Raw genomic sequence first — 25,283 nt, forward strand, 5'->3', positions numbered from 1 at the left:
AGAGATATCATAGGAATTTGAAGTTTAACAAAAGCTGCTTTGAAAAATCTATCTCCATAAAGAAAGAACATAGAAGAAGTTGATAAATATTTAGACTCCTATAACCTCTGAAATCTAAACTAAAAAGATATGGAACACCTGAAAAACCTATCACTATTGAAGAAAGCAAAATGGCAATAAAAAATATCTCCCCAAAATATCACCTTATTTCACTTATTATGTTTAAAGATTTTTGTTCTTTTCTTTGTTTGAGAAAGCCCCCCAAGAAAAGTTCAGGGAGCCCCCAGTCCACTCAATGTTGTCTGATCCTGCTGTGCTGGAGATAAGCTGGGTTCCCAGGCCAGACAAAATATCCAACATATCCAGCCATATCCAACCAATATCCAGCCATATCCAACATAGTTTTACTTCATTTGAAATTGAAATACTCACCAAAGTTTAAATGCAATCTCTTCACTCCTTAAGGATCTCTCCAATCCCTAAATTTGAATTCTAAACTGAAATAAAATCCATTTGAAGGGGAAATGATCATCATTTTAAGTTTACTAGTAAAGTATCTACTTTATTTTATGTGATTATATTCTACTAATATAGTCTAATCTTGATTTTTCTCTAAAATTTTATAGTCATTTAAAATTGGAGTAAAAAGAGTATTCGATTATATTTCAATTTTTTTTCTGTGTGATGTTACATCAGGTAGTGTTCAGAGGCCACGTAGATCACATGCTGAGGTGCTGAGGTGAGGTGAGAAGAGGGGGTGCCATGCTGTGCCAGGGGTCACACCCCAGATCTCACATTTGCAATGTGTTCTACCACTTGAGACACATCCATAGCCTCATCTGACTTGACCATTTTGTTTTAAGTTTAAATGTCCTTGAGAAAAGTTAGCCAAACACTTTGCTATTCTTAATATTATTCCATTTATTCCTATTTCTTTTTTTCTTTTCTTTCTTTTTTTTTTTTTTTTTTGCTGTTGTTATTATTGTTTGGGGGGAGTGCCATCCCCAGCAGTGCTATATGGAATGCTGGGGATCAAAGCCATGTCAGCTGCATGTAAGGCAAATGTCCTATTCACAGTGCTATCACTCTGGCCCCTTATTCCTATTTCTTTTAATGCTCATATCATAAAAGAATAAAGCACGGCAAATTTTTGTGAAGAAATATTTGAGTTGCACGCAATGTATCAGAAATTCTGCTATATGCCACTGGATGAAACCATAGACAAGACCAACACAGGTCTTGACTCAAATTACTTTATATACAGTTCCAATTTTAGAAGTATACAGCAACATAGTTTTACTTCATCAGAAACAAGAACACTCGGGCCGGGCGGTGGCACTAAAGGTAAGGTGTCTGCCTTGCCAGCACTAGCCTAGGACGGACCGCGGTTCGATCCCCCGGTGTCCCATATGGTCCCCCAAGCCAGGAGCGACTTCTGAGCGCATAGCCAGGAGTAACCCCTGAGCGTCAAATGGGTGTGGCCCCAAAAAAAAAACAAGAACACTCACAGAACGTAAAAGAGATACAAGGCCAACAACATTTATGGGGAAATTACATTCATCAACAACAAGAGAAAGCAGACACTGATCTTCTACTTTTCAGTAATGGCAATATGCAATGTTTTTCTCAATATTTCATCAGGGTCCCTAAGAGTCATTCTCTGTTCTCTTCTAGAATCACATTACTTCTCCATCTATTCAGACCTGTAACTAAATTATTTTCTCCACAGATGTGAAGCTTAAGTGTTTCTGTGTAATAAGTAGAAGGTACTGTGGAATATATATTGGGGATAATTGTACTTTAAATATATGCATTCTTTCTTGTTCTAATTGTTCTAACAATTATATTTCATGAACAAAACTACGCAAATGTGACGGTCAGAGAGATAATAATATAGGGGTTAAGGTGCTTTTCTTGCACAAGGCTAATGCCAATTTGATCCCCAACAATGCATATGCTGATCACAGCCAGAAGTGATCCTACATACTGAGCCAGGAGCAAGTACTGAGCAGCACTGGGTTGTGGTACAAAATCAAAAAGATTTTTAATAAATAAATAAATAAATAAATAAATAAATAAATAAATAAATAAATAAAAAGAGGGGCGAGAGCGATAGCCCAGTGGAAAGGGCATTCACCTATCTAGATTTGATCCTTGGCATCCCATAGAGTGCTCTGAGTGTACCAGGAGTAATTTCTGCGCACAGAGCCATGAGTAACCCCTGAACACCTCCAGATGTACACCCCCCCCCAAAAAAAAGCAAAAAAGAGAGAAAATATACAAGTGTGAACATGTCTTAATGTTTTCTAATATACAAATAACTAAAATTAATAAAATTGTGCTTTATATTGTTTGGGGGTCAATTAAGAATTGCTGCAATTCTCAAATTATGGTTCAGAACCTAATAAAACATTCAATGAAAGCAGGATTGAGTAGGGGATAACTCTTGTAAATATTTTATTTTCTAACATAGCTTTGGATCATACTAAAAAAAAAACTGAAAAGATTACAATGCAGTAAACTGCTTAAACTTCTTTCAAGGAAGATTAAATTTGAGGAATAATGTCTCTTAATGTCATCTGGAATGACTTTTAAAAGAAACACACTTTGAAATATCTTGCTTTATTGGAGATACACATTTTGCTAGATAAAGTAGGTTATGCTACATTAAGGTTGGGGAAACTGAATTACATGTTTGTAATATCAGGTAATTTATCCTCTTTTTTCAAAATAAAATTTATTTCCATTGTGTAATGAAAGGTGAAAGCTGCAAACTCACAGGCTTTTTGTTTCTGAGTTCTGCCCCGGGGAAAGAGCAGTGCAAGGGGAATATCTGAGGACAAACTCTTCAGCAGGTGACAGGAGCAGAGAGGATGTTCAGTCTGTACATACAGATCAGCTTACTTACGTCTGCGGTTCCTTTTCATTTTGCTGTTTTTGCTGGGGCTGAAGAACGTTATTTACCAGTTCAGTGATCCCACTAAAGGGAAACCACCTGTTTAAATAAGCAAATAATGTGACTGAATAACAGTGTCGGTCAAATGTCTTTTTATCCATCACAATCAAGAGACACAGGCACAAAAGCTCCAGCCAATGGAAATGTGAGCTCCGATTATCATCCAGGCAACCAGAAGAGAGGGAAATTTCGATTGGAACACTTAACCAGTCCACAAGCAGGCAGCAAAAAAACTACTATATCCGGTCCAGCGTGTGGATGGAGTAAGAAGCTGCAGGCAGCTCTCTTACAAGCCAGAGAGCCAAGAAGCAGAGACACACTAGCTGCGGACTATCCAGTATTAGGAGAAGCTAATACCATCCAAGGTGCAAAAAGCAGAATGTGGCAGAGAGACAGAAGTCAAGCCTACTGCACTCCGAGCCCGTGTACTTACTGTGTCGGCTGAGGTTTGTTTTCTTCTTTGACCCTAAAAAAATAAGTTCGCACAACTGAGTGCACTGGACTAGGAACATTGTCTAGCTACAGACAGGGGTCGTATCAAAACGAAGAATAAGGGTTTTACATAGAAAGGCTCAGTGCTCTGCTATCTATTTAAATTATGCGGTTCAATTAACTTTACACACACAACAAAGTTGAATCATTTGTTCCTAATAAATGACTAATATTAAAATTATGGCGGAGCTCATAATGATTTTCAGTGTTTAGTCCTCTCATTTTCAGCATCTATTTATTAGTTTATATAATGAAGTTTCTAAATTATTTATAAATGCCATAGTAAATTTTTTTTACATCTGGTTTACTAAATATATATTGACATTTTATTAAATTTCTTCCTTAATATAATTGAAGGCATAAATATTTTAAATTAAATATAGGATCCCAGGCCGGGTGGTGGCGCTAAAGGTAAGGTGCCTGCCTTGCCTGCGCTAGCCTTGGACAGACCGCGGTTCAATCCCCCGGTGTCCCATATGGTCCCCCAAGCCAGGAGCAACTTCTGAGCACATAGCCAGGAGTAACCCCTGAGCGTTACCGGGTGTGGCCCAAAAACCAAAAAAAAAAAAAAAAAATATATATATATATATATATATACATATATATATAGGATCCCATGAATGCATTATAAAAGCTTTCCAAATGAATGTATTTACTAGAAAGATACACAATCAAGGAATTAGGGGTACATGTATGCATCCTACTTAAAAATAGCTAATAAAATAACTATGTATATGGAATTTAAAATATGGATGAGCTTCAATAAATTAAAAATGCAGTTAAACTATCATTAGCTCAATGCTTCACTGAAAAAATACTGAATACTTCAAAGAGTGAGGAAATAGAAACAAACACAAGGGTAATGATGCCTCTAAAATTTGACTTTCTGAGTTCTGCCTAGGACCAAAGATTTAGAGATCTGCTGGCCAGCTGTCCTTTCGGAAAGAAAGAAAAGACCACAACGTAGTTTCCCATATTCTGACTTTCATCAAGAAGCTATATTAGCACTGTAAGTTAAAATTTTAATTAATCTTATTTTTGCTTCCGTGTTTTCCTATTTTAATGACACAAGCAATAAATGAAAAGGGGTACCCTTAAACTTTTTTTTCTCTCTTTGAATAAGTATCTTCGGTAGTTGCATATCACAATATTAACTCCCCAAAACATGTCCTTTGTATAAACTTCAAATAATGCAACAGAAAGAATAAAAATCCTAGAGGTAAACCTATCAACACTTTGTACTTATAGTTATGTAATTAATAATAAAATATTGTATTTAGTGCTGAGCATTATATAAACAAACGTGACCAATGATTTGGAGATGTTTCAATATATTTCTCTAAGACAATAATTTCAATATCTTAGAATAAGTCCCTAATAATGATAAAGAGGTTATCACACCAACTCATCAATGAAGAACAATTCAAGATTAGTCAAATGAATTTATATCAAGCCTCACAAAAATCGAGATGAATATGCAAATAAGATATTATGAATTTCTTTAAGAAATTATTTGCTTAAACTATTACCAAAAGATTTTATCATGGACTAGAGAAATATTATAGTGATTAATCTGCCTTGTATACAACTGAACATGATTTGATACCACATATGGTCTTTCAAACACCACTAGGAGGAATCCCCAAGAACAGAGTTAGGAGTAACCCCAGAGTACCTCAAACCCCTCTGTGGCCTCAAAACAAAATAAAGGCTTTTATCATAATTATATTAATAACAATCTACAAGTCAAGCCAATTTAAATTTCTACTAGAAATAAATTAAAATTTACATAGCATACCATTTTAAAGTTTGAATAGTATTTTTGAACTTCAGAAATTATTTATGAAACACATAAACATTTGCATCAGCTTCTCAAATAAAAAATGTATCATAGGTACTGCACTATAAATATTTGTCCTGTCTTTAAATAGAATCAAGAATCAATATCAATCTTCTCCTTTTTTTCCAATTTTTTACATTAAATCAAACCTCAAGATGCCTATTCATAATAAATCCACATGGCCATTAAGATCAGATAGTGATAACAATCATCAGAGATATAGTGCATGGGTTAAGACACAGTGCATGCACTTGCCTTTCATGAGGTTGGCCTGGTTCAACACCCAGAACTGTACATGGTCCACTGAGCACATAGCCAGGAGTAAGTTTCCTGGGATCTGATGCATAGGCATGGTCATTCTGTTTTATCTCCAAGAGCAGAGGAAGAAAATGACTTCCTATGGCCAGCAGGGTTCATGGATTTACTGCTGACTTGACAAAAGTAAAAAAGAATGTGTAGTATAAAAAAGCAAAGGTAATATATGTGTGTATGTGTGTATATATGTATGTATTTAACATATTAACAAAATTGACACAAACTCTAAATCCAATAAACTTTCAATTTAGGAATCTAAGTTCAAATACTGCCTTCAGGCTGGGAGAAGGTAGGGAAGAAGGGTGTTCATGGTCTAGGCTGATACATAAAGAATTGGAAGATCATTAATCCCACTCTTTCAACAAGAAAAATAATACACAATTGAAAATCAACAGTTCGTGCTCGCTTCGGCAGCACATATACTAAAATTGGAACCATACGGAGAAGATTATAATGGCCCCTGCGCAAGGATAACACGCAAATTTGTGAAGCATTCCATATTTAAAAAAAAAAAAAAGGAAGAAGAAAAAAATCAACAGTTCTTCATGGAGCCATTAAAGAAGGAAAGCCAAGCATACATTGGGGCCAGAGAGCCAGAGAAATGGGCAAGGGATAGAATGGCATGCCACCAAGAGCATGGGCCCAGAGCAGAATCACATGTTGCCTGAGAGCTATAGGAAACTCCAGCTGTAACAGACCCACTGAAGGAGACATGAAGTGAGCTAGAGAAAGTTTAAAATTCCAAAAGAGGGTCAAGAAATAGTTCACATGGAAGAACTGAATTGGATTCCCAGTGTCACATGTCCCTGCAATAAACATAAAATAAAAATAAAAGGGAGATAGTAGAAGGTTTAAGGTGCTTGCCTTGCATGATCCAGTTTAATCCTTGGTATCACAAAGCAGGAAAGATCATCCAAGCACAGTGGGGTTAGGCCTAAAGCCAATAAATCCATCAAATTCCCCGGGATCTCATGCATAGGCATGGTCATTCTGTTTTTATCTCCAAGAGCAGAGGAAGAAAATGACTTCCTATGGCCAGCAGGGTGCATGGATTTATATTTCTCTTAAATACCAGAGCATTCTACAATTCTTAATCTGAGCACAAGGAATGTCTAGCACCACAGTCTGGCAAACTGGGCCCAGCCCAAACCAAACAAAACCAAGGACAGTAAAAACCCAATAAAATATCATGGTGTCACTCAGTGTGAGAAAAGGGACATAATAACTATGGTCCCTCTGACCTTCAACACAGGCTACCACAGGCACAAGGCAAATACTGACTTGTAGAAAGCGTTTCCTCTTCAGCAACAAACTTCCTGAGTACAACTAGGGGAGGGGGCAGAGGGAGGAAGAACAAAATTGTTCTGCCAGCTTTAGATTGCTAGTTAGTAAGGACTTTCTCTCAGGAGATACAAAAGAAAAAGGAAAACAAAAATAGTGTGGGAAGAAGAGAGCATTCTATAAGTGACAGAGAAGACAGCAGAAAGTGTCTTCAGCCCCAGAACAAAAGCAGAATATGTCTGGAGCACAATCTTGGACTTTGAGGCCTTGCAAAGCTTTCATCTGAAAGAGGATCTGAAGACAAGTAAGCCTGAATTGAATTGTGTAACTCACCAAGAAATAAAAATTCTGTGCAAACCCTACAAGCAAAAAAATAAATAAATAAAAAAGTAGAATAAAATAAATGTTCTAAATGCTAAAAAAAAAATTTTTTTTAAAAATCCAGGCTAACATTCTATTTACAGTGAAATTATTCTTCAGAAATAAGGGAAGAAAAACTTTCTCAGACAAACAAAAATTAGTATTTTTGCTGTCAATGTACTAATCCATCAAGGAACATTAAAACCAAGTTGTTCAGGGAACTGGAGAAATGATGCATTAGTAGGGCATTTCCTTCTCACACAGTGAACCAGGGTCCAATCCCTGAAACCCCATATGGTGCACCAAGCCCACCAAGAGCTATCCTGAACATGGAACTAGGATTAAGTCCAGAACATGTCTGGATGTGGCCACAAATCAGAAAATAAAAAGAAATAAAATAAAAAGAAAACTACAGACCAATATTCCTGATTAATTCAAATGCAACGATCCTCAAGAAAATCCTGGCAAATAGAATCAACGCCTCATCAAGAAAGTCATATACAATGACCAAGTAGGTGTCATTCCAAGGCTGGTTTAACTTACATAAATCAATCAACAAAATACACCATGTCAATGAAAGGAAAAATAAAAACCATATGATTATATCAATAGATGCAGAGAAAGCATTGGATAAGGACCAACACCCATTCATGATAAAAACTCTCAACAAGATGGGAATAGAAGGAACTTTTCTCAATATAGTCAAGGCCATCTACCACAAACCAATGGCAAATATTATTCTCAATGGAGATAAACTAAAAGCCTTTCCTCTAAAATCTGGTACAAGAAGACAAAGCTGCCCTCTCTCACACCTCCTATTCAACATAGTACTGAAAGTACTTGCTATAGCAATTAGGCAAGAAAAAGATATCAGGGGAATCCAGATAGGAAAAGAAGACGTCAAGCTCTCACTGTTTGCAGATGACATGGTACTATACTTAGAAAAACCCTAAAGACTCTACCAGAAAGCTTCTAGAAACAATAGACTCATAAAGTAATGTGGCAGGTTACAAAGTTATCATGCAAAAATCAATGGCCTTCTTATACACCAGTAATGATAGAGAAAAGGACCTTAAAAAATCAATCCAGGGGCCAGAGAGATAGCATGGAGGTAACCTGTTTGCCTTGCATGCAGAAGGACAGTGGTTCGAATTCTGGCATCCCATATGGTTCCCCGAGCCTGACAGAAGCAATTTCTGAGCCTAGAGCCAGGAGTAACCCCTGAGCGCTGCAGGGTGTGATCCAAAAAAAAAGGAAAAAAAGTAACAAAAAAAAAAAAATCAATCCCATTCACAATAGTGCCACACAAACTCAAGCCCCTTAGAGTCAACTTAACTAAAGTGGTGAAGGACCTATATAAATAAAACTACAAAACCCTGCTTCAAGAAATAAAAGAGGACACAGGAAATGGAGATACATACCCTGCTCATGGATTGGGAGGATTAACATCATTAAAATGGCAATACTCACCAAAGCTTTGTACATTTTAATGCAATTTCTCTAAGAATACCCATGACATTCTTCAAAGAAGTGGATCAAATAATCCTGAAATTCATTTAGAACAATAAACACCCAAAAATAACTAAAGAAACTCTGAGGAAAAAGAAGATGGGAGGCATCACTTTCCCTAACTTTAGATCATACTACAAAGCAATAGTCATTAAAATAGCTTGGTATTTGAATAAAAACAGACCCTCAGATCAGTGGAATAGATTTGAGTATTCATAAGATGTTCCCCAGATATACAATTAACTAATCTTTGATAAAAATACAAGAAATGTTTGGGGGATATGGTTGCAGGAAGGGAACGGGGATGGGGTGGAGGACAAATTTGGTGATAGGTATTCCCCTGATTCAATGTTAATATGTACCTAAAATACTACTGTGAAAGATATGTAAGCCAATATGACAAAAAAAATTTTTTTATAAAAGACAAGAAATGCAAAATGGAGCAAGGAAAGCCTCTTCAACAAGTGGTGTTGGGACAACTGGTCAGCCACTTGCAAAAAAGCAAACTCAGACTTCCATCTAATACCATGTACAAAGGACAAATCCAAATGGATTAAAGACCTTGATATCATACCTGGAACTATAAAATATATAGAAGAACACATAGGTAAAACACTCCATGGCATTGAGACTAAAGGCATCTTCAAGGAGGAAACAACACTCTCCAAACAAGTGAAAGTGGAGATAAACAGATGGGACTATATTAAAATACACGGAGACGATACAGATGAGAACTGAAAGGACAAGCCCGTGATGTGAAGCAAAGAGTGGTGAGTTCAGTTAAAGAAATAACTACACTGACAACTACCATGACAGTGGTAGTGAGTGAGAGAAATAAATAGAATGCCTATCTTGAATACCTGTGGACGGTTGGGGACAAGGGGTTGGGGGGGGGGCATTGGTGGTGGAAACGTTGCACTGATGAAGGGTTAGTTTTTAATAATGAAAATCCAATTACAAACATGTTTGTAATCATGGTGCTTAAATACAGATTTTTTTTAAAAAAAAGTTTTTCAAAAAGAAGTATATGATATGCGGAAATTCAGAGCTATACCAAAGTAGAAAGTATTTAAGGAGGAATGAATGAGGGTGAAACATAATCTTTTATTATTGACTGACCTAACATGTTTGTTCAAAATAAAAATCATAACACTGTAGAAATCACACTTATAAGTAAATTTAATGAATAAAATCTATTTTTAAGGAAAGAAGGAGTATCAGGGGCATTTTGTTGTGGCTGGTAGTTTTGTCTCAGGAACATACTCAATAAGGCCCACTGCCTGGGATCTAGCACCTCAGGGTTAAGCAGGGCTCCTTGGCTGAATTTCCTCAGAAGTGGACCCTGAACCTCCTGAGCATTGCTTGAAAGATAAATTCACCCAAGAAAAGAAAAATAATAAAACTTTGTTTTTATAAATAATATTTTGTGGGGCCAGAGAGATAGATGGAGATAAGGCGTTTGTCTTTCATGCAGAAAGTCAGTGGTTTGAATCCCAACATCCTATATGGTCCCCTGAGCCTGCCAGGAGCGATTTCTGAGCGTAGAGCCAGGAGGAACCCGAGTGCTGCCAGGTGTGATCCAAAATCCAAAAAAAAAAAAAAAAATTTGTCATAAAATACCAGTACTGCCCTCCTACAGGTAGTGTAATCTATAAACGGACTTAGATCACTGTAACTATACAACCATTAAGTTTTTCTTAAAGGAGTATAAATTCATATGGTAAGAGAGAAAATGAAGTCAAATTGCAAAAAAAAATATTGAATGAAAAACAAGAGAAGAAAAAGACAGGGTAGAAATAGGAGGGAGAATAGCGAGAGATAGAGACACAGAGAGACATAGCAAACAAAGGCAAGATGTGGAACGGTTACAAATACAAAGATTATAAATCAAAGAATATCAGTCACCTCAAATGCAAGTGATCCAAATATATATCAATTAAAATGTAAAGTAATTTTTAATGTGCCAACATTATGCTGTCTATTAAAGACCTCCTTTAAATAGTATACAAAATAAATATATGTATTAAAATATACTATGCTTGGGGCCAGAGCCATAGCACAGCAGTAGGGCATTTGCCTTGCATGTGGCTGACCCAGGACGGGCCTGGGTTTGATCCCCAGCATCCCATATGGTCCCCAAGCCAGGCACTTCTGATTTCTGAGTGCATAGCAAGGAGTAATCCCTAAGCGTCACCGTGTGTGGCCCAAAAACCAATAAATATATATATGCTAACAATCAAAATAAGTGTAGTATATGTAAGCCATTATGATCAAAATAAAAATTAAAAAAAAAGAAGTGCAGTAACCACATTAATTTCAAGCAAAGTTCACTTCAGGACTAGGCAAATAAAGAGGCAGAAAGAAGGCAATCCATAATAATAAAGGAGTCAATTGCCTCAAAATGACACAATCAACTCGAATATATATGAGCCAAGGTCAAGTTACAAAGGACAAAATTAGATAGGAATGTACAGGACCAATTCACAGCTACAGGTAAGCAATTTCTCACTTCAATAAATAATTGACAAATGCATCCGGCAAAAAATCAGAAAGGATGCTGCTGAGTGGAGAGTCACTAAAATGTCTCTGATTGACATTCTATAATGCTTCACCCAGAAACAGCAAGATACACATTATTCTAAATGCATATGGAACACTCAGCACCAATGAATCACATTATGGGTAAAAATAATCTTTCACAAATTTAAAAAACATAAATGACACAGTGCATGTTCCAAGTTTACAGTTAAACTATAAATCAATCACAGAACTAGAATAAAAAGCTCAAAATATATAGATAGGAATTCATAAGTGTTTTGGGTTGGGGACCACATGCAGCAATGCTCAGGGATTACTCCTGGCTCTGCACTCAGGAATTACACCTAACTCTGCACAGGGAAATATGCTGGATGCTGGGGATTGAACCCAATATGGCTGTGCACAAGATAAGTGCCCACCCCACTGTGCTATCTCTCCAACTATAAATTATAGACTTCTAAATTACATGCAGGTTCAAGAAAAACACTGGAGAAATTTTAAGTACTTTTAACTGAGTTAAAATAAAAAGCAACATCTAGGAATGATCCCTCAGCGCAGAGTCAGGGTTAAATAAGCCCTACATACTGCTGAAAGTTATCCAGAAAAAAAAATAATAATAATATCCTAAAACCTATAAAATAACTGTGGAAACACTGAGAAATACCTAAAGAAAAGATAGAAAATTGAGTCTAGGTCCCGAGAGATAGCACAGCGGTGTTTGCCTTGCAAGCAGCCAATCCAGGACCAAAGATGGTTGGTTCGCATCCTGGTGTCCCATATGGTCCCCCGTGCCTGCCAGGAGCTGTTTCTGAGCAGACAGCCAGGAGTAACCCCTGAGCATCGCTGGGTGTGGCCCGCCCCAAAAAAGAAAGAAAATTGAGTCTAAAGTAATAAAACAATAAAAATTAGAGAAGTAATCAATGAAATGCACAAAATTAAAAACTGCTTCTTTGTAAAGACCAAAGAGACACAAATTACTGATATCAGAAATGGAAGAAAAACCATCACTACTGATTCCATAACATAAAAAATAAATAAAGATTATCCAACTTTATGCCAGAAATTTAATAATTCTGATTAAATAAATCACTGAAAAATATAATCCAAAAAGAGCTCAAATACACTGTAGTAAACTAAACAGGCCTACAATGCTCAAAGAAATTGAATCAATAATTAATAACCATGCAAAACAGAAATCACCAGATCCAGATGACTTCATTTATGAGTTTTCACAAACATTGAAAAAGAAAATGGTATCAAGGGGCCGGGCGGTGGCGCTAAAGGTAAGGTGCCTGCCTTGTCTGCGCTATCCTTGGACTGACCGCGGTTCGATCCCCCGGTGTCCCATATGGTCCCCCAAGCCAGGAGCAACTTCTGAGCGCATAGCCAGGAGTAACCCCTGAGCGTACCGGGTGTGGCCCAAAAACCAAAAAAAAAAAAAAAAAGAAAATGGTATCAAACCTTACCACTTCTTATAATAAAGGAGGCTAAAGGGGCAGTTTCTAACTCATTCGCTTTAGAGCAATAGTTACCTTACATGAAAAGCAAAGACATTAGAAGAAAAGACAGTTACAGAGCAGTATCTGTCAGAAACACAAATTCAAGTATTTTCAACAACACTACAGCTCTTACCCCTATCCCCCATTCTTCCTGTGTAACCTTACCAGATGGGAGGGGTCCTTGGTAGGTAATAAAAGGATTGCCTCTGGGGCAGGAAGGGGATTGACTGAAAGATTCAGCAGAGATGGGGGAAGAAGCAGCAGGAGGAGAGATGGCAGAAAGAGGTTGAGACGACAGGGCTGACTATGGAACCAGCGTAAAAGGTTTTAAAGCTGAGGAGCCACATATGGTGGCTAGGGCCTGAATATAAAGCTGATGTCTCCTGAAACCTGACTGTCTGCGGATCATTTCCTCGTGGCTATCCTGAACCCTCCGACCCGCTGGCTGGAGGGAGTTGGAGGAGCGTGGCCCAAGCCTGCAGAGAAAGGCCTCTCTATCCATCTCACCATCATCCAGCCCCATTCAGAACCCCATAATTAACATCTTATTCTACAAACAGAAATCTGAATCTAACAATGCATAAAGCAACAGACATGCATGCCCTCATGAACAGATCTCGGGTATGCTGCCCCAATAGTCAAAATCATTTCTTTCATCACAACAAGGCTACAGAAAGAAAACCCGAAGGATCTGACACAATCCAAAACCATGATTTTAAAAAATTCCCAGCACAGTAGGAATATTGGGAATTTCCTCAATTTGAAAAGTACAAAAATCAACATATATCACAATACTGAATGGTGAGAAATGATAGGGTTTTTTCCCCTTGGTCCAGTGAGAAATTGACAACAGAGAAATTACATGGGAAATGTTAAGGGATTTGGAACTGATAGTAAGCTGAAGATACACACTGTGTAAAAAAAATCAAAATGCATAGGATTATATATCACAAAGAGTACAAAAATGTTTTTTAATATATAAATCTTTATTTAATCATCATGATTACAAGCATGTTCATTGTTGGGTTTCAGTCATAAAAAGAATACCATTCTAGAATGAAATTTATCTCTATGTGGGAAATGTCTAACGACCTCAGTGAAGAGGAAGGGACATTGGTGAAGATATTGGTATGCCTGAAACCAGATCATGAATAGCATTGTTATTTCATTATGACTATATTTACAAAAGAAAAATTAAAAATAAATAAAAATAAAATGCTTTACAGCTTTCTATGATAAAATTATTTAAAGCACAGAGAAAAGAAGGAGCAGCAACAAATCATGTTGGCATTACACAAATAATTGATTCTGAACAGGATGGTTGACAAAAGAAGCTACTGTCACAACATCTGAGAGCACTTAAAACAATAAAGATCTGTAATTAATTTACTAGGAATAAAGAGACTATTCCATCCAAAATACAAAATTTCTAAAAAAAAAATGAGAATAAGGGGTTTATCTGATATGTTGTAGGTTTTAAAGGATCAACAGGATCTAATAACATTATTTTTTCAATAATAATAATAAAGGATATAGGTCTTGAAGTCAAAAAGTCTGGGGTGTCTATTAGCTCTAAGGTTCGAACTGAATAACTTAATGACCCATTTTACAATTCATTTGCAACAGAAGACCACCAAGTTGAGGGCTCTACCTCTACATAGAGAAGCCACAAGAAATGAATATTACCAGAAGATTTTCAAGACAAGTATTAGGAGGGACCTTTGTCAATTCACAAGAGAAAGAGATCATAATTTGGAAATAAATGATCAATTAAATCTAAACTAGGACTGATTCACTTTCAATCCCCACAACTGCATATGATTCCCCAAGGGCAACCAGAGATGATTTCCTGAACAGCTGGGTATGCCCAACTCCTCCACAAAATAAATAAATAAATATAAACTATATAAAGTTGAAGTTGATGCTTTTTTACAGAGAGGGATCTGCTTGAGTTTTGTAGTTTATTCTTTTAATATTTTTGTGCCATGCCCAGTGTTATTCTTGGTTCTGCACTGAGGATTACTCCTGGCAAACTTGGGGGCCATATGGGGTGCCAGGGATCAAAACCATATGCAAAGTCAATACCCTACCCCACTGCACTATCAGATGGCCCCTATTTTTTAAATAATTTTTATTTAAACAAGTAACCATGATTCACAAAGTTATTGATAGCTGAGTTTTAAGCACATAATATTTCAACACAAATTATACCACCAGCGTCAACTTCTCGCCACCACTGTTTAAATGGCACAATCACATGCACTCATAGTGTGGGGTGGGTGAAGCCAGATGAAACTCATGAATAATTTCATACATGCTCTGTACAAAATGTTTAGTACATACTCTTCAAAACTTCAGCCAGATTCAGACCACATTTTTACCTGTGAGTTTAAGTATTACAAGACCTGCTTCATGCTATTTTTTTAAGGGGTAGGGGTCAGGAATGTGATTCCAGTGGTAGAGAATGTATCATCCCTACTTTGCACTGGAAAAGCCCTGAGTTCAATCCAGGCACAACATATTCACCCTCGAGCCAATTTACGTAGGCCTGGTGGCCACTGAGCATCTCCATGTCTGAGGACTGGTGGGTGTGGCCTCAAAAATATCATGATTAAATATTTAAATCTAAGTAATTAATGTGAAAGGGCTTTAAATAAAAGTAGCACAAGAAGCCTATGGAAAATATCTCTTTGGAGCAAATAAAGACCTCTTAAATCTCGGTGGAGAGGAAAATAATTCACCTGGCATCTTTAAAACTAAAGATGTTTGATGAAGGACACCATGGACAAATTAAGAAATGATAAAAATAAAGATAGCTGCAATTTTAGAGGCCTTAATTGTTCCACTATACTAAGAACCATATATCAACTACGATCAAAATATCTAATTATATTTATAATAATATACTGATTAAGACCCTTTCACTCTCTGAACAACAAGTAGGAAAATGATGTTTTGGTTTCAATATTGGGCAAAGTTCATCATCAAAATTGTATTTAATTATTGTCACTGGGGAAAGGCTTGAAGGAATAATCGAACTCCGCTGTGTACATGAGTGTGTGTGTGTGTGTGTGTGTGTGTGTGTGTGTAATAAGAACAGTAAATGTCGCTCACTTGAGGGCGTGTATTAAGTAAACCACCATCTGCAGAGTGACTCATCATGGACCAGACACTGGACTAAATCTAATGATAACACATTCAATCCTCTGAACTCTAAAACAGATACCACTGTTGTAGAAATCTTCTGATGGTTTTTCTTTTTTTTTGGTTTTTGGGCCATACCTGGTGACACTCAGAGGTCAATCCTGGCTATGCGCTCAGAAATCGCTCCTGGTTCAGGGGACCATATGGGACACCGGGAATCGAACCCAGGCCCATCCTGGGCAGCCGAGTGAAAGCCAAACGCTCCAGCCCTCTTCTGATGATTTTTGGAGGGTTTTAGGGAGGGGGCACACCCGTTTGATGCTTAAGAGTCACTCCTGGCTATGTGCTCAGAAATCACCCATGGCTTAGGGGGACCATATGGGATACTGAGGAATCGAACTACAGTCCATCCTAGGCTAGTGCTTGCAAGGCAGCCTTACCTCTTAGCGCCACCTCTCCGGCCCCTGCTTATGATGATTTTTATCTTTATGCTTATATGCCTTTTTATTTTTACTTAATAAACATTTGTACATTTATGTACATATAAAATAAATAAATAGTAAATACTAAAAATAAATAAATAGTAAATACTGTAATATATACTCTCTTGAAATTAGATTGTGGATTGGCTAAAAGAGGCAAAGAATTTAAATGCAGTATCTTAAAGGCAATAGTCTTAAGAATTCAAGTTTGCGTTTTGCCAGACTTTTTCATCTATCATATCTCCTGCTTCTCCTTGCTGTCTTTCTTGCTCATCCTGTGCAATACAAGCTACATTACATACACTGTGTCACTGGGGGAAGTGTGGGCATGTAAAGAATACACAGATCTTTTCAGAGCATAATGAGACTTTCTTACTACCAAAGTAAAGTCGTTCATCAGAAAATATTTGTAAGTACCAACTCTATCAAGCACAGCTCTAGCTATTCAGAAAATAATAGTAAATAAAATATAAGATTTTGCTTTCAAAGATCTCACTTTAGTTCAAACTTTTTTTACACTCTCTGGTTAGATTTTTTAATTAATATCTTTATTTAAGCACCATGATTTCAAACATGTTTGTAGTTGGGTTTCAATTATAAAAAGGGACACCCCCATCACCAGTGCCCCATCTTCCTCCTCCCCCGCCGCCTGCCTGTATTCGAGACAGGCATTCGATTTCTCTCATTCACTACCATTGTCAGGATAGTTGTCAGTGTAGTTATTTCTCTAACTAAACTCACCATTCTTTGTGGTAAGCTTCAAACTTTTTATTTGAGAACAGGGCATTCCTACAGCAGAATGAAAACAAACAAACAAACAAACAAAAACAAAAAAACAAGAATTAGAGTCAAGAAGATAAAGCAAAGGTCTGGAACACACACACACACACACACACACTTCAATACAGTCCCTTGAGTACTGCCAACTGAGGGCCTCAAGGCAACAGCACCACTTGATCCTGTCACTAGGCCCACAGAATGGAGCTCTAACCCACCCAGATCACACTATCATACTCAGTCCTGCTATCCATTCCTCTTCTGTAATACATTTCCAAGAAACACCGGCCCTCAAACTTAAACCAAACCACTGTCTCAAACTACCTGATCCTCCAATTCCCTCTTGTGATGAAGGCAAGAACTTGATGCAGGCATGGTGCAGAATTTCTCATTACAGATGCGCACATATGAACTCTCACCAGTCTTGGATCTAAGCTAAAAGTCAGAGAAGTGGCAGCTACTTTCCACTCAGGACTAACCCCTGGGGGCACACTTCAGGCACAGAAATTCCCCGAGGCAGACTTTACTGTAGTGGTCTTGCTTCCTCAGAGTTTGTACATAAAATGCACTCATACTCGTACGTTCATTTGTTAACCGCCATTGCAATATGCTAAGAAGAATTATTTCTAATAAGGTAGCCCAGCTTGATATACTGAGAATTAAATCTATGTTTACACAAAATTATATCCTCTGGTTCATGTTTTATAATGGGTGCAGCAAGGACAAAAGGGGACATGAGTGAAAACTATATTAATTGAGTCAACATTTGGCAAATATTGCAGTGGTCCTCAAACCATGGCCCGCGGGCCACATATTGTATTTGTATCTGTTTTGTTTCTTCATTGCAAAATAAGATATATGGAGTGTGCATAAGAATTCGTTCTTAAGTTTTGTTTTTACTATAGTCAGACCCTCCAATGGTCTCAGGGACAGTGAACTGGCCCCCTGTTTAAAAAGTTTGAGGACCCCTGATTTATAGTGTGAGATGTCCAAACACTAATAATTATATTGTGTATTTTTAAAATATGACTATATAATTGTTCTATTTTATAAGTCTAACACATAGGTATGTACTAATAACTGTTATGAATTTTTAATTTGATAGTTGAAATAAAAAAGCATATATATACATATATATAAAATATAGTCCCATAGAAAATCTTTTTTATAAAGCATGGCATTAATGTGTCCCTCAATGTATACAAAGGAATACTTCAGACAACTATATTATAAACAGGAGCTATAAAATTACCAAAAAAATAGAAATATTTTTACGTTTAACATAGCAATAAAATGGCCACTGAATGAAGTGGCATAAATTCATATGTATATTTAGCTAGAGAAACTATCAAGAAATCTACTAAAAACAAAAGCTAAAATTAAACAGAACACTAAAATATATATTCAAGTAACTCATAAAACTGCAGTAAATGAGAAACTAAGGAAAATAGTTAGGTTCAGGGGCCTATCAGGAGTGATAGCACAGTGGTAGGGTGTTGGCCTTGCACACAGCTGACCCAGGACAGAACTGGGTTCAATCCCCGGGGTCCACAAGCCAGGAGCAATTTCTGAGCATACAGCCAGAAGTAACCCCTGAGGGTAAGCAGGTGTGGCCCAAAATCCAAAAACAAAAAACAAAAAGGTCCAGCCAGCCCAGATTCAATCCCAGGCATCTCATATGATCCCTCAAGCACCACAAGAAGTGATTCATGAGTGCAGAGCCAGGAGTAAGCCCTGAGTAATGCTGGGTGTAGCCCCCCAAAGCAAACAAACAAACAAAAAAATCAAGAACAACAAAGCCAAAATAGGTAATATATACATATATATAATATAGGCCCATAGAAAATCTTCATATATATATATATGAAGATTATTATATATTATATATATTATTATATATATATATAAGCCTTAAGCTCCATGGTTACAAGCATGATGAGTTTCAGTCATAAACAGAATACTCCCCTTCACCAGTGCAACATTACCACCACCAATGACCCCTCTCCTCCGCCCCCACCCCTGCCTGTATCAGGACAGGCATTCTACTTCTCTCATTCTTTAACATTGTCATGCTGGTTGTTAGTGTAGGTATTTCCTAACAGCATTCACCACTCTTTGTGGTGAGCTTCAAATTGTGAGCCAGTCCTTCCAGCCCTTCCAGCCCTCATACCTTATAAAAACAACTAGCTGAAAATGACTAATAAATTGAAATGTAAAATGAAAAAATATAAAACTTTTGAAACAAGTGACACATTTTTCATCAGTTGGGGTTAAGCACTTAAGACATGATATAAGAAATATGATTTCTAAGTAAAACATAATGAATTAAACTCTAAAATTTTTTTTTTTTTTTTTTTTTTGGTTTTTGGTTCACACCCGGCAGTGCTCAGGGATTACTCCTGGCTCTATGCTCAGAAATCGCCCCTGGCAGGCACAAGGGACCATATGGGGTGCCCGGATTTGAACCACCATCTTTCTGCATGAAAGGCAAAATCCTTACCTCCATGCTATCTCTCCGGCCCACATTTTTAATTTTTGATATGTGAAAATCTCATTTAAAAATTTTAATTGGGGGCTGGAGAGATAGCATGGAGGTAAAGCGTTTGCCTTTCATGCAAGAGGTCATCGGTTCGAATCCCAGCATCCCATATGGTCCCCTGTGCCTGCCAGGAGCAATTTCTGAGCATGGAGCCAGGAGTAACCCCTGAGCACTGCCGGGTGTGACCCAAAAACCACAAAAAAAAAAAAAAAAAAAAAAAAATTTTAATTGGGCAATGAAGTCATAAATTTTTTTTAATCTGTAAATCACATAACAACATGAACCATAGATATAGTAGAGCCTCCTAAAATAGTTAGGAAGGAAATCAATTCAACAATCAAAAAATATGGGTGAAGTTGGGAACATATACTTTCCTATAAAAATACACAAATGGGGGGGCCGGTGAGGTGGCACTAGAGGTAAGGCGTCTGCCTTGCAAGCTCTAGCCAGGAAGGACCACGGTTCGATCCCCCGGCGTCCCATATGGTCCCCCCAAGCCAGGGGCAATTTCTGAGCGCTAAGCCAGGAGTAACCCCTGAGCATCAAATGGGTGTGGCCCCCCCAAAAAAAAAACAAAAAAAAAAGACAAATTATCATGTGAATAGATATTCAACATTTTAGCAATAAAGAAGATGTGAATTAAATCCATAAGGGGTTATCATTACACATTTATTAAGATTGTTAAAATAATAAACTGGCAATACCAAATACACACAAAATATAGAATAATTGAATATTTAATTGATTACAAATTAGAATATAGGGTCAAAGAGGTAATACAGTAGATAAAGTGCTTGCCTTGATCCCTTTTTTAAAAATAATTTCTTTATGTAAACACTGTAATTACAAACATAATTGTAATTGGGTTTCAGTCAGAACAAGAACACCCCCTTTATCCATGCAACCTTCTCATCACCAATTCCCCCATCTCCTCCCTCCCCACACCCCGCCCGTATTCAAGATGGCTTTCTACATTCCTCACTCATAGACAATATGATAGTTCCCAGCGTAGTTACTTCTTTAACTGTGCTCACCACTCTTTGTGGTGAGCTTCATATCTTGAGCCAATCCTTCTGCCCTCATCTCTGGGAATTATTTCAATGTCATAATTTTTCTTAAAACCCATAGGTGAATGAAACTATTCTGTCTCCCCCTCTGACTAATTTCACTCAGCATAATAGATTCCTTGTACATCCATGTATAGGAAATATTCATGACTTCATCTCTCCTGGTGGCTGCATAATATTCCATTGTGTATATGTACCACAGTTTCTTTAGCCATTCATCTGTTGAAGGGCATCTTGGTTGTTTCCAGAGTCTGGCTATTGTAAATAGCACTGCAATGAATATAGGTGTGAGGAAGGGATTTTTGTATTGAATTTTTGTATTCCTAGGTTCCCTAGGACTGGTATAGCTAGGTCAAATGGGAGCTCAATTTCCAGTTTTTTAAGGAATCTCCATATTGTTTTCCATAAGGACTGGACTAGATGGCATTCTCACCAGCAATGAATGAGCGTTCCTTTCTCCCCACATCCCCACCAGCACTGATTGTTCTTGTTCTTTGTGATGTGTGCCAGTCTCTGTGGTGTGAGATGGTACCTCGTTGTTCTTTTAATTTGCATCTCCCTGATGACTAGTGATGTGAAGCATTTTTTCATGTGCCTTTTGGCCATTTGCATTTCTTCTTTGAAAAGTGTCTGTTCATTTCTTCTCCCCATTTTTTGATGGAGTTAATCTAACCTAGGTTAGAGCCTCATAATCATATATGGTCCTTTGAGTAAAGCTAGGTATAATCGCTGTGCATAGAGTCTGGAGTAAGACCTAAACACTGTTGGATGTGGCCCAAAGAAATACCAAATCTACAAAATAACCAACAAAAATACATAATAACACAGTCATTCCAGAAAACACTTTGATAATTTCCTTCAAAGTTAAACACGTATTTACTACTTGAAAGCAAACACACTCCTAGATATTTTTCTGAAAGAAATAAAATCATGTACACAACACAAAAAAACTACAACAATGTTCAAAGTTGATATATGTATAAGAGCTTAAAGTAAAAGATCAAAAATATTTCTTAAAAATAAATGGAAAATAAAATTGCTATATAGCCATATAATGACTAAAAATAATATGGATGTAATTAAAAGACATAATACTGAGGCTGGAGAGATAGAATGAAGGTAGAGCGTTTGCCTTGCATGCAGAAGGACGGTGGTTCAAATCCCGGCATCCCCTATGGTCCCCCGAGCCTGCCAGGAGCAATTTCTGAGCGTAGAGACAGGAGTAACCCCTGAGCGATGCCGGGTGTGACCCAAACCCTTCCCCAAAAAAGACATAATACTGAATTTTAAGAATTTAAATGCTATATAATTTATATATACACACATACATATATAAATAATTCTGAAATGATAAATGATACTGATGATAGAACAGATTAATAACTGTCCAAGTTTTTAAGGGGAGGGAGTGTAAAACAATAACAGAGTAATAGTTTTCTTTTGGCCTGGGGCCAGTCTGTATCTTGATTGAGGTAGCAATTATTAAACACTTACTTGTGAAAATATACAGCCACAAATACATATAATTTTTAATCTCAAAATTACACACTCTAAGTCTATGTAAGACCCAAAGTCTATAATTTAGTTAATCACATTGTATCAAAATGAAAATCAATTGCCTTTAATATACTATGGACATTTCTTGTATTGACATTTGGAGTTACATCAACAAAAAAAAAAAAAACAATTGTTTAAGATCCTCCAAAAATTCTCTGCTTTAAAATAATAAGAAAACTAGCAAGAAATGATCAGAAACAACTTTCTCAAACAAAAAAATAACCAAAAGCTTATCAAAATCAGCAGCATATATTCTAGAAAAATCACTCAATCTTAGTAAGAAACACAGATTTGCTAGTAATTTGACTTGCTGAATTTACCATTCCCCCTCTCTTTGTTATCATGGAAACCAACACCTCATCCCATAGCCCTGATCTAACAGACAGAATGGTAGTCACTGGAAGGAACAGAACTGGAATAGAGCTGGTGGAGAGTTTGGGTTCTTCAAAAGAACAATCATGTGTTTTGTCTAGTCGTAGCCTAAAGACCCCACTTGAAATGCTATCATTTTATTGGACTTGGAGAGTTTTTCTGCCAATGTCCTTTTTTTATAACTGAAACACAACTATAAACATATTTGTAATCATGGTGCTTAAATAAAGATATTAATTTAAAAAAATAAAATAGAGAGGCCTGCTCTGGAGGATTCTGTCACAAACAATTGGAGGCAGTGCATGAGAACAGGAGCTCAGGGCAGACTGAGAATGACTAGCCCACAATTGGTTTGAAAAGCTCCACCTAAACCTGAGATTAGAAGGCCACAACCCCACACAAGCCTCACCGGAACTAGGGAAAAGCCTGCCAAGGCACTAAGAGCTCAGTGTCAGCAGATTTGGGGGACTGTGAGCAGTGAAGATGGTGCAAAATTGTCAACAGGCTTGACTGAAAGCTAAGAGGCCAAGGCAAAGATGGGTCCGGGCTCTATCCATGCACTTCGAGAATCCTCTCCAGTTTCTAAACTGGCTGATAGAGACATCACTGACAACACATGACAAACAGGACTAGGGATGTTGTTCACTAAAGTAGTGAGCATCCAACTCCCCTCTATTCATGTGTCAGGAGATACCATGAGAAGCACTAAATTAGAACTTGCACTCCATCCCCAACCTGCCACATTGGGCCCTGGTAGACACCAAGAATCACAGGACATGACCCCAATTTTTTTTTAAGTATTTAAACAAACAGCAAAAACATCCCTGTGGAGCACGAGAGACTCTATTCTAAAATATTGCCACAATATATCATTTTAAAAATCTAATTGTTATCAAAAACTTATAAAATGAAACAAATGAAAAGAAACAAGAAGGTACAGTACACATCAAAAAAAAAAGTAATCAACAGATATTGACCCCCCTTTTTTAAAAAAAGCCATAAAATATAGAAAAATCACTTACCTGGAACTCTATGTCACTAATTTTATATGTAGGCATAAATGTTAGTCAGAATGCTGACTACATTAATTTTTAAATTTCTACATATAAGCCGACTATTATACAAAAAACAACAATTTTCTACTATAGCCAGAGCCAGCAGCAGAAAAGGTAGCAAGTCAAAGGGTTTTTTTCTTTTCTCCCTCTATTTAAACCACCATTTCCCATTCTTTCAGAGATTCTGTCCCAAGAAAGACACCACATGTCATAGCAACTGGTCCAGAAAAGGAAAAATGAACTCTAAGAGAGAATTAGAGGTGAAATGGGGTCAGATATTTACATTTTTGCTTAAAAAAAAATACGGGGCCGGAGATTTAGCACAGCAGTAGGGCTTTTGCCTTGCTTGCAGAAGAGTGGTGGTTTGAATCCCGGTATCCCATATGGTCCCTGGAGCCTGCCAGGGGCAATTTCTGTGTATAGAGCCAGGAGTAGCCCTTGAGCACTGCCGGGTGAGACCCAAAAACCAAAAAAAAAAAAAAAAAAAAGACTATTAAGATGTAAAGAACTGGGGCCGGAGTAGTGGCACAGGAGGTAAGGCATCTGCCTTGCCCGTGATAGCCTAGGATGGACCACAGTTTGATCCCCCAGTGTCCCATATGATCCCCCAAGTCAGAAGCGATCTCTGAGCACACAGCCAAAAGTAACCCCTGAGCATCACCAGGTGTGGCCCATAAATAGATTTTAAAAAAAATGTAAAGAACTATTAAAAATAAACAGTTAATAAAGAAGAAGAAACTGTTTATATGTCAGGAGAGGAGATACCATGAAAATCACTAAATTAGAACTGTGGTCTTATGTCTGTCAAGTTTAAAACAAGGATGACACTATCTTGTCTTGGTCAGATTCTAAGGCATAACTTGACCAATTTATAAGTAAAATACAGGCTTCACCAGAGAGTAAGTTTTTTATCACAAAGCAAATGAGCTCTTCCCTTGAAATAGTTATTTAAAAACAGGCACACAGAGATGATGTCTTTCACACAGCCAATCCTAGTTCGATCCCTAGTACCCCTTATTCCCTCAAGCATCACCAGGAGTGAACTCTGAGCACTGCTAGGTGTGACCCTAAAACAAATAAGATGAGATAAGGAGTTTAAAAGATGACATGTTTTATTGTCCCACTTTGGAGAATGAATCAAGAAGTTTGGTATATACATACAATGGAATACTATGCAGCTATAAGAAAAGATGAAACAAATGTGCCATTATATGTATGGAACTAGAGGGCATGATAGATGGGCACTGATGCTGAATGAAAGCTGTCAGAAGGAAAGGGACTGACAGCAGAATAATCTTTGTTACAGGAAAAAAAAATAGAACGTATTAGGGACCAATAAATGACCAAAGGCAAAAGAATTGGTGAACTGGTTCACAGAACTCAATTTATCTGTTGTAGGAGAGAGGAAGATTGTGAAGGAAAGTGGGCACTTTGATGGTGGTTTTGGTGTTGGAGCGAAGAATATAGGAAGCTATCACTAATCACAATATAGCTGGGAGT

General features: G+C 37.2%; 1 protein-coding gene and 1 non-coding gene across 2 annotated transcripts in view; one reads left to right on the forward strand and one right to left on the reverse strand.

The window, feature by feature from the left end:
- RIMS2 (regulating synaptic membrane exocytosis 2) overlaps positions 1 to 25,283 on the reverse strand; it is a 565,766-nt gene that overhangs the window by 485,562 nt on the left and 54,921 nt on the right. Inside the window, exons 2-3 of the mRNA XM_049773842.1 lie at positions 3,390 to 3,422; positions 2,909 to 2,995 (exon numbers count right to left, since the gene is read on the reverse strand). Of these exons, the coding sequence (XP_049629799.1) occupies positions 2,909 to 2,995; positions 3,390 to 3,422 (120 nt within the window). The remainder of the gene's footprint in view (positions 1 to 2,908; positions 2,996 to 3,389; positions 3,423 to 25,283) is intronic.
- Positions 6,002 to 6,108, forward strand: LOC126010708 (U6 spliceosomal RNA). The gene has a single exon (XR_007496721.1). It is a non-coding gene; the product is annotated as a U6 spliceosomal RNA (small nuclear RNA).

Source organism: Suncus etruscus, chromosome 5 (genome assembly GCF_024139225.1).
Source record: "Suncus etruscus isolate mSunEtr1 chromosome 5, mSunEtr1.pri.cur, whole genome shotgun sequence".
Classification (NCBI taxonomy): Eukaryota; Metazoa; Chordata; class Mammalia; order Eulipotyphla; family Soricidae; genus Suncus; species Suncus etruscus.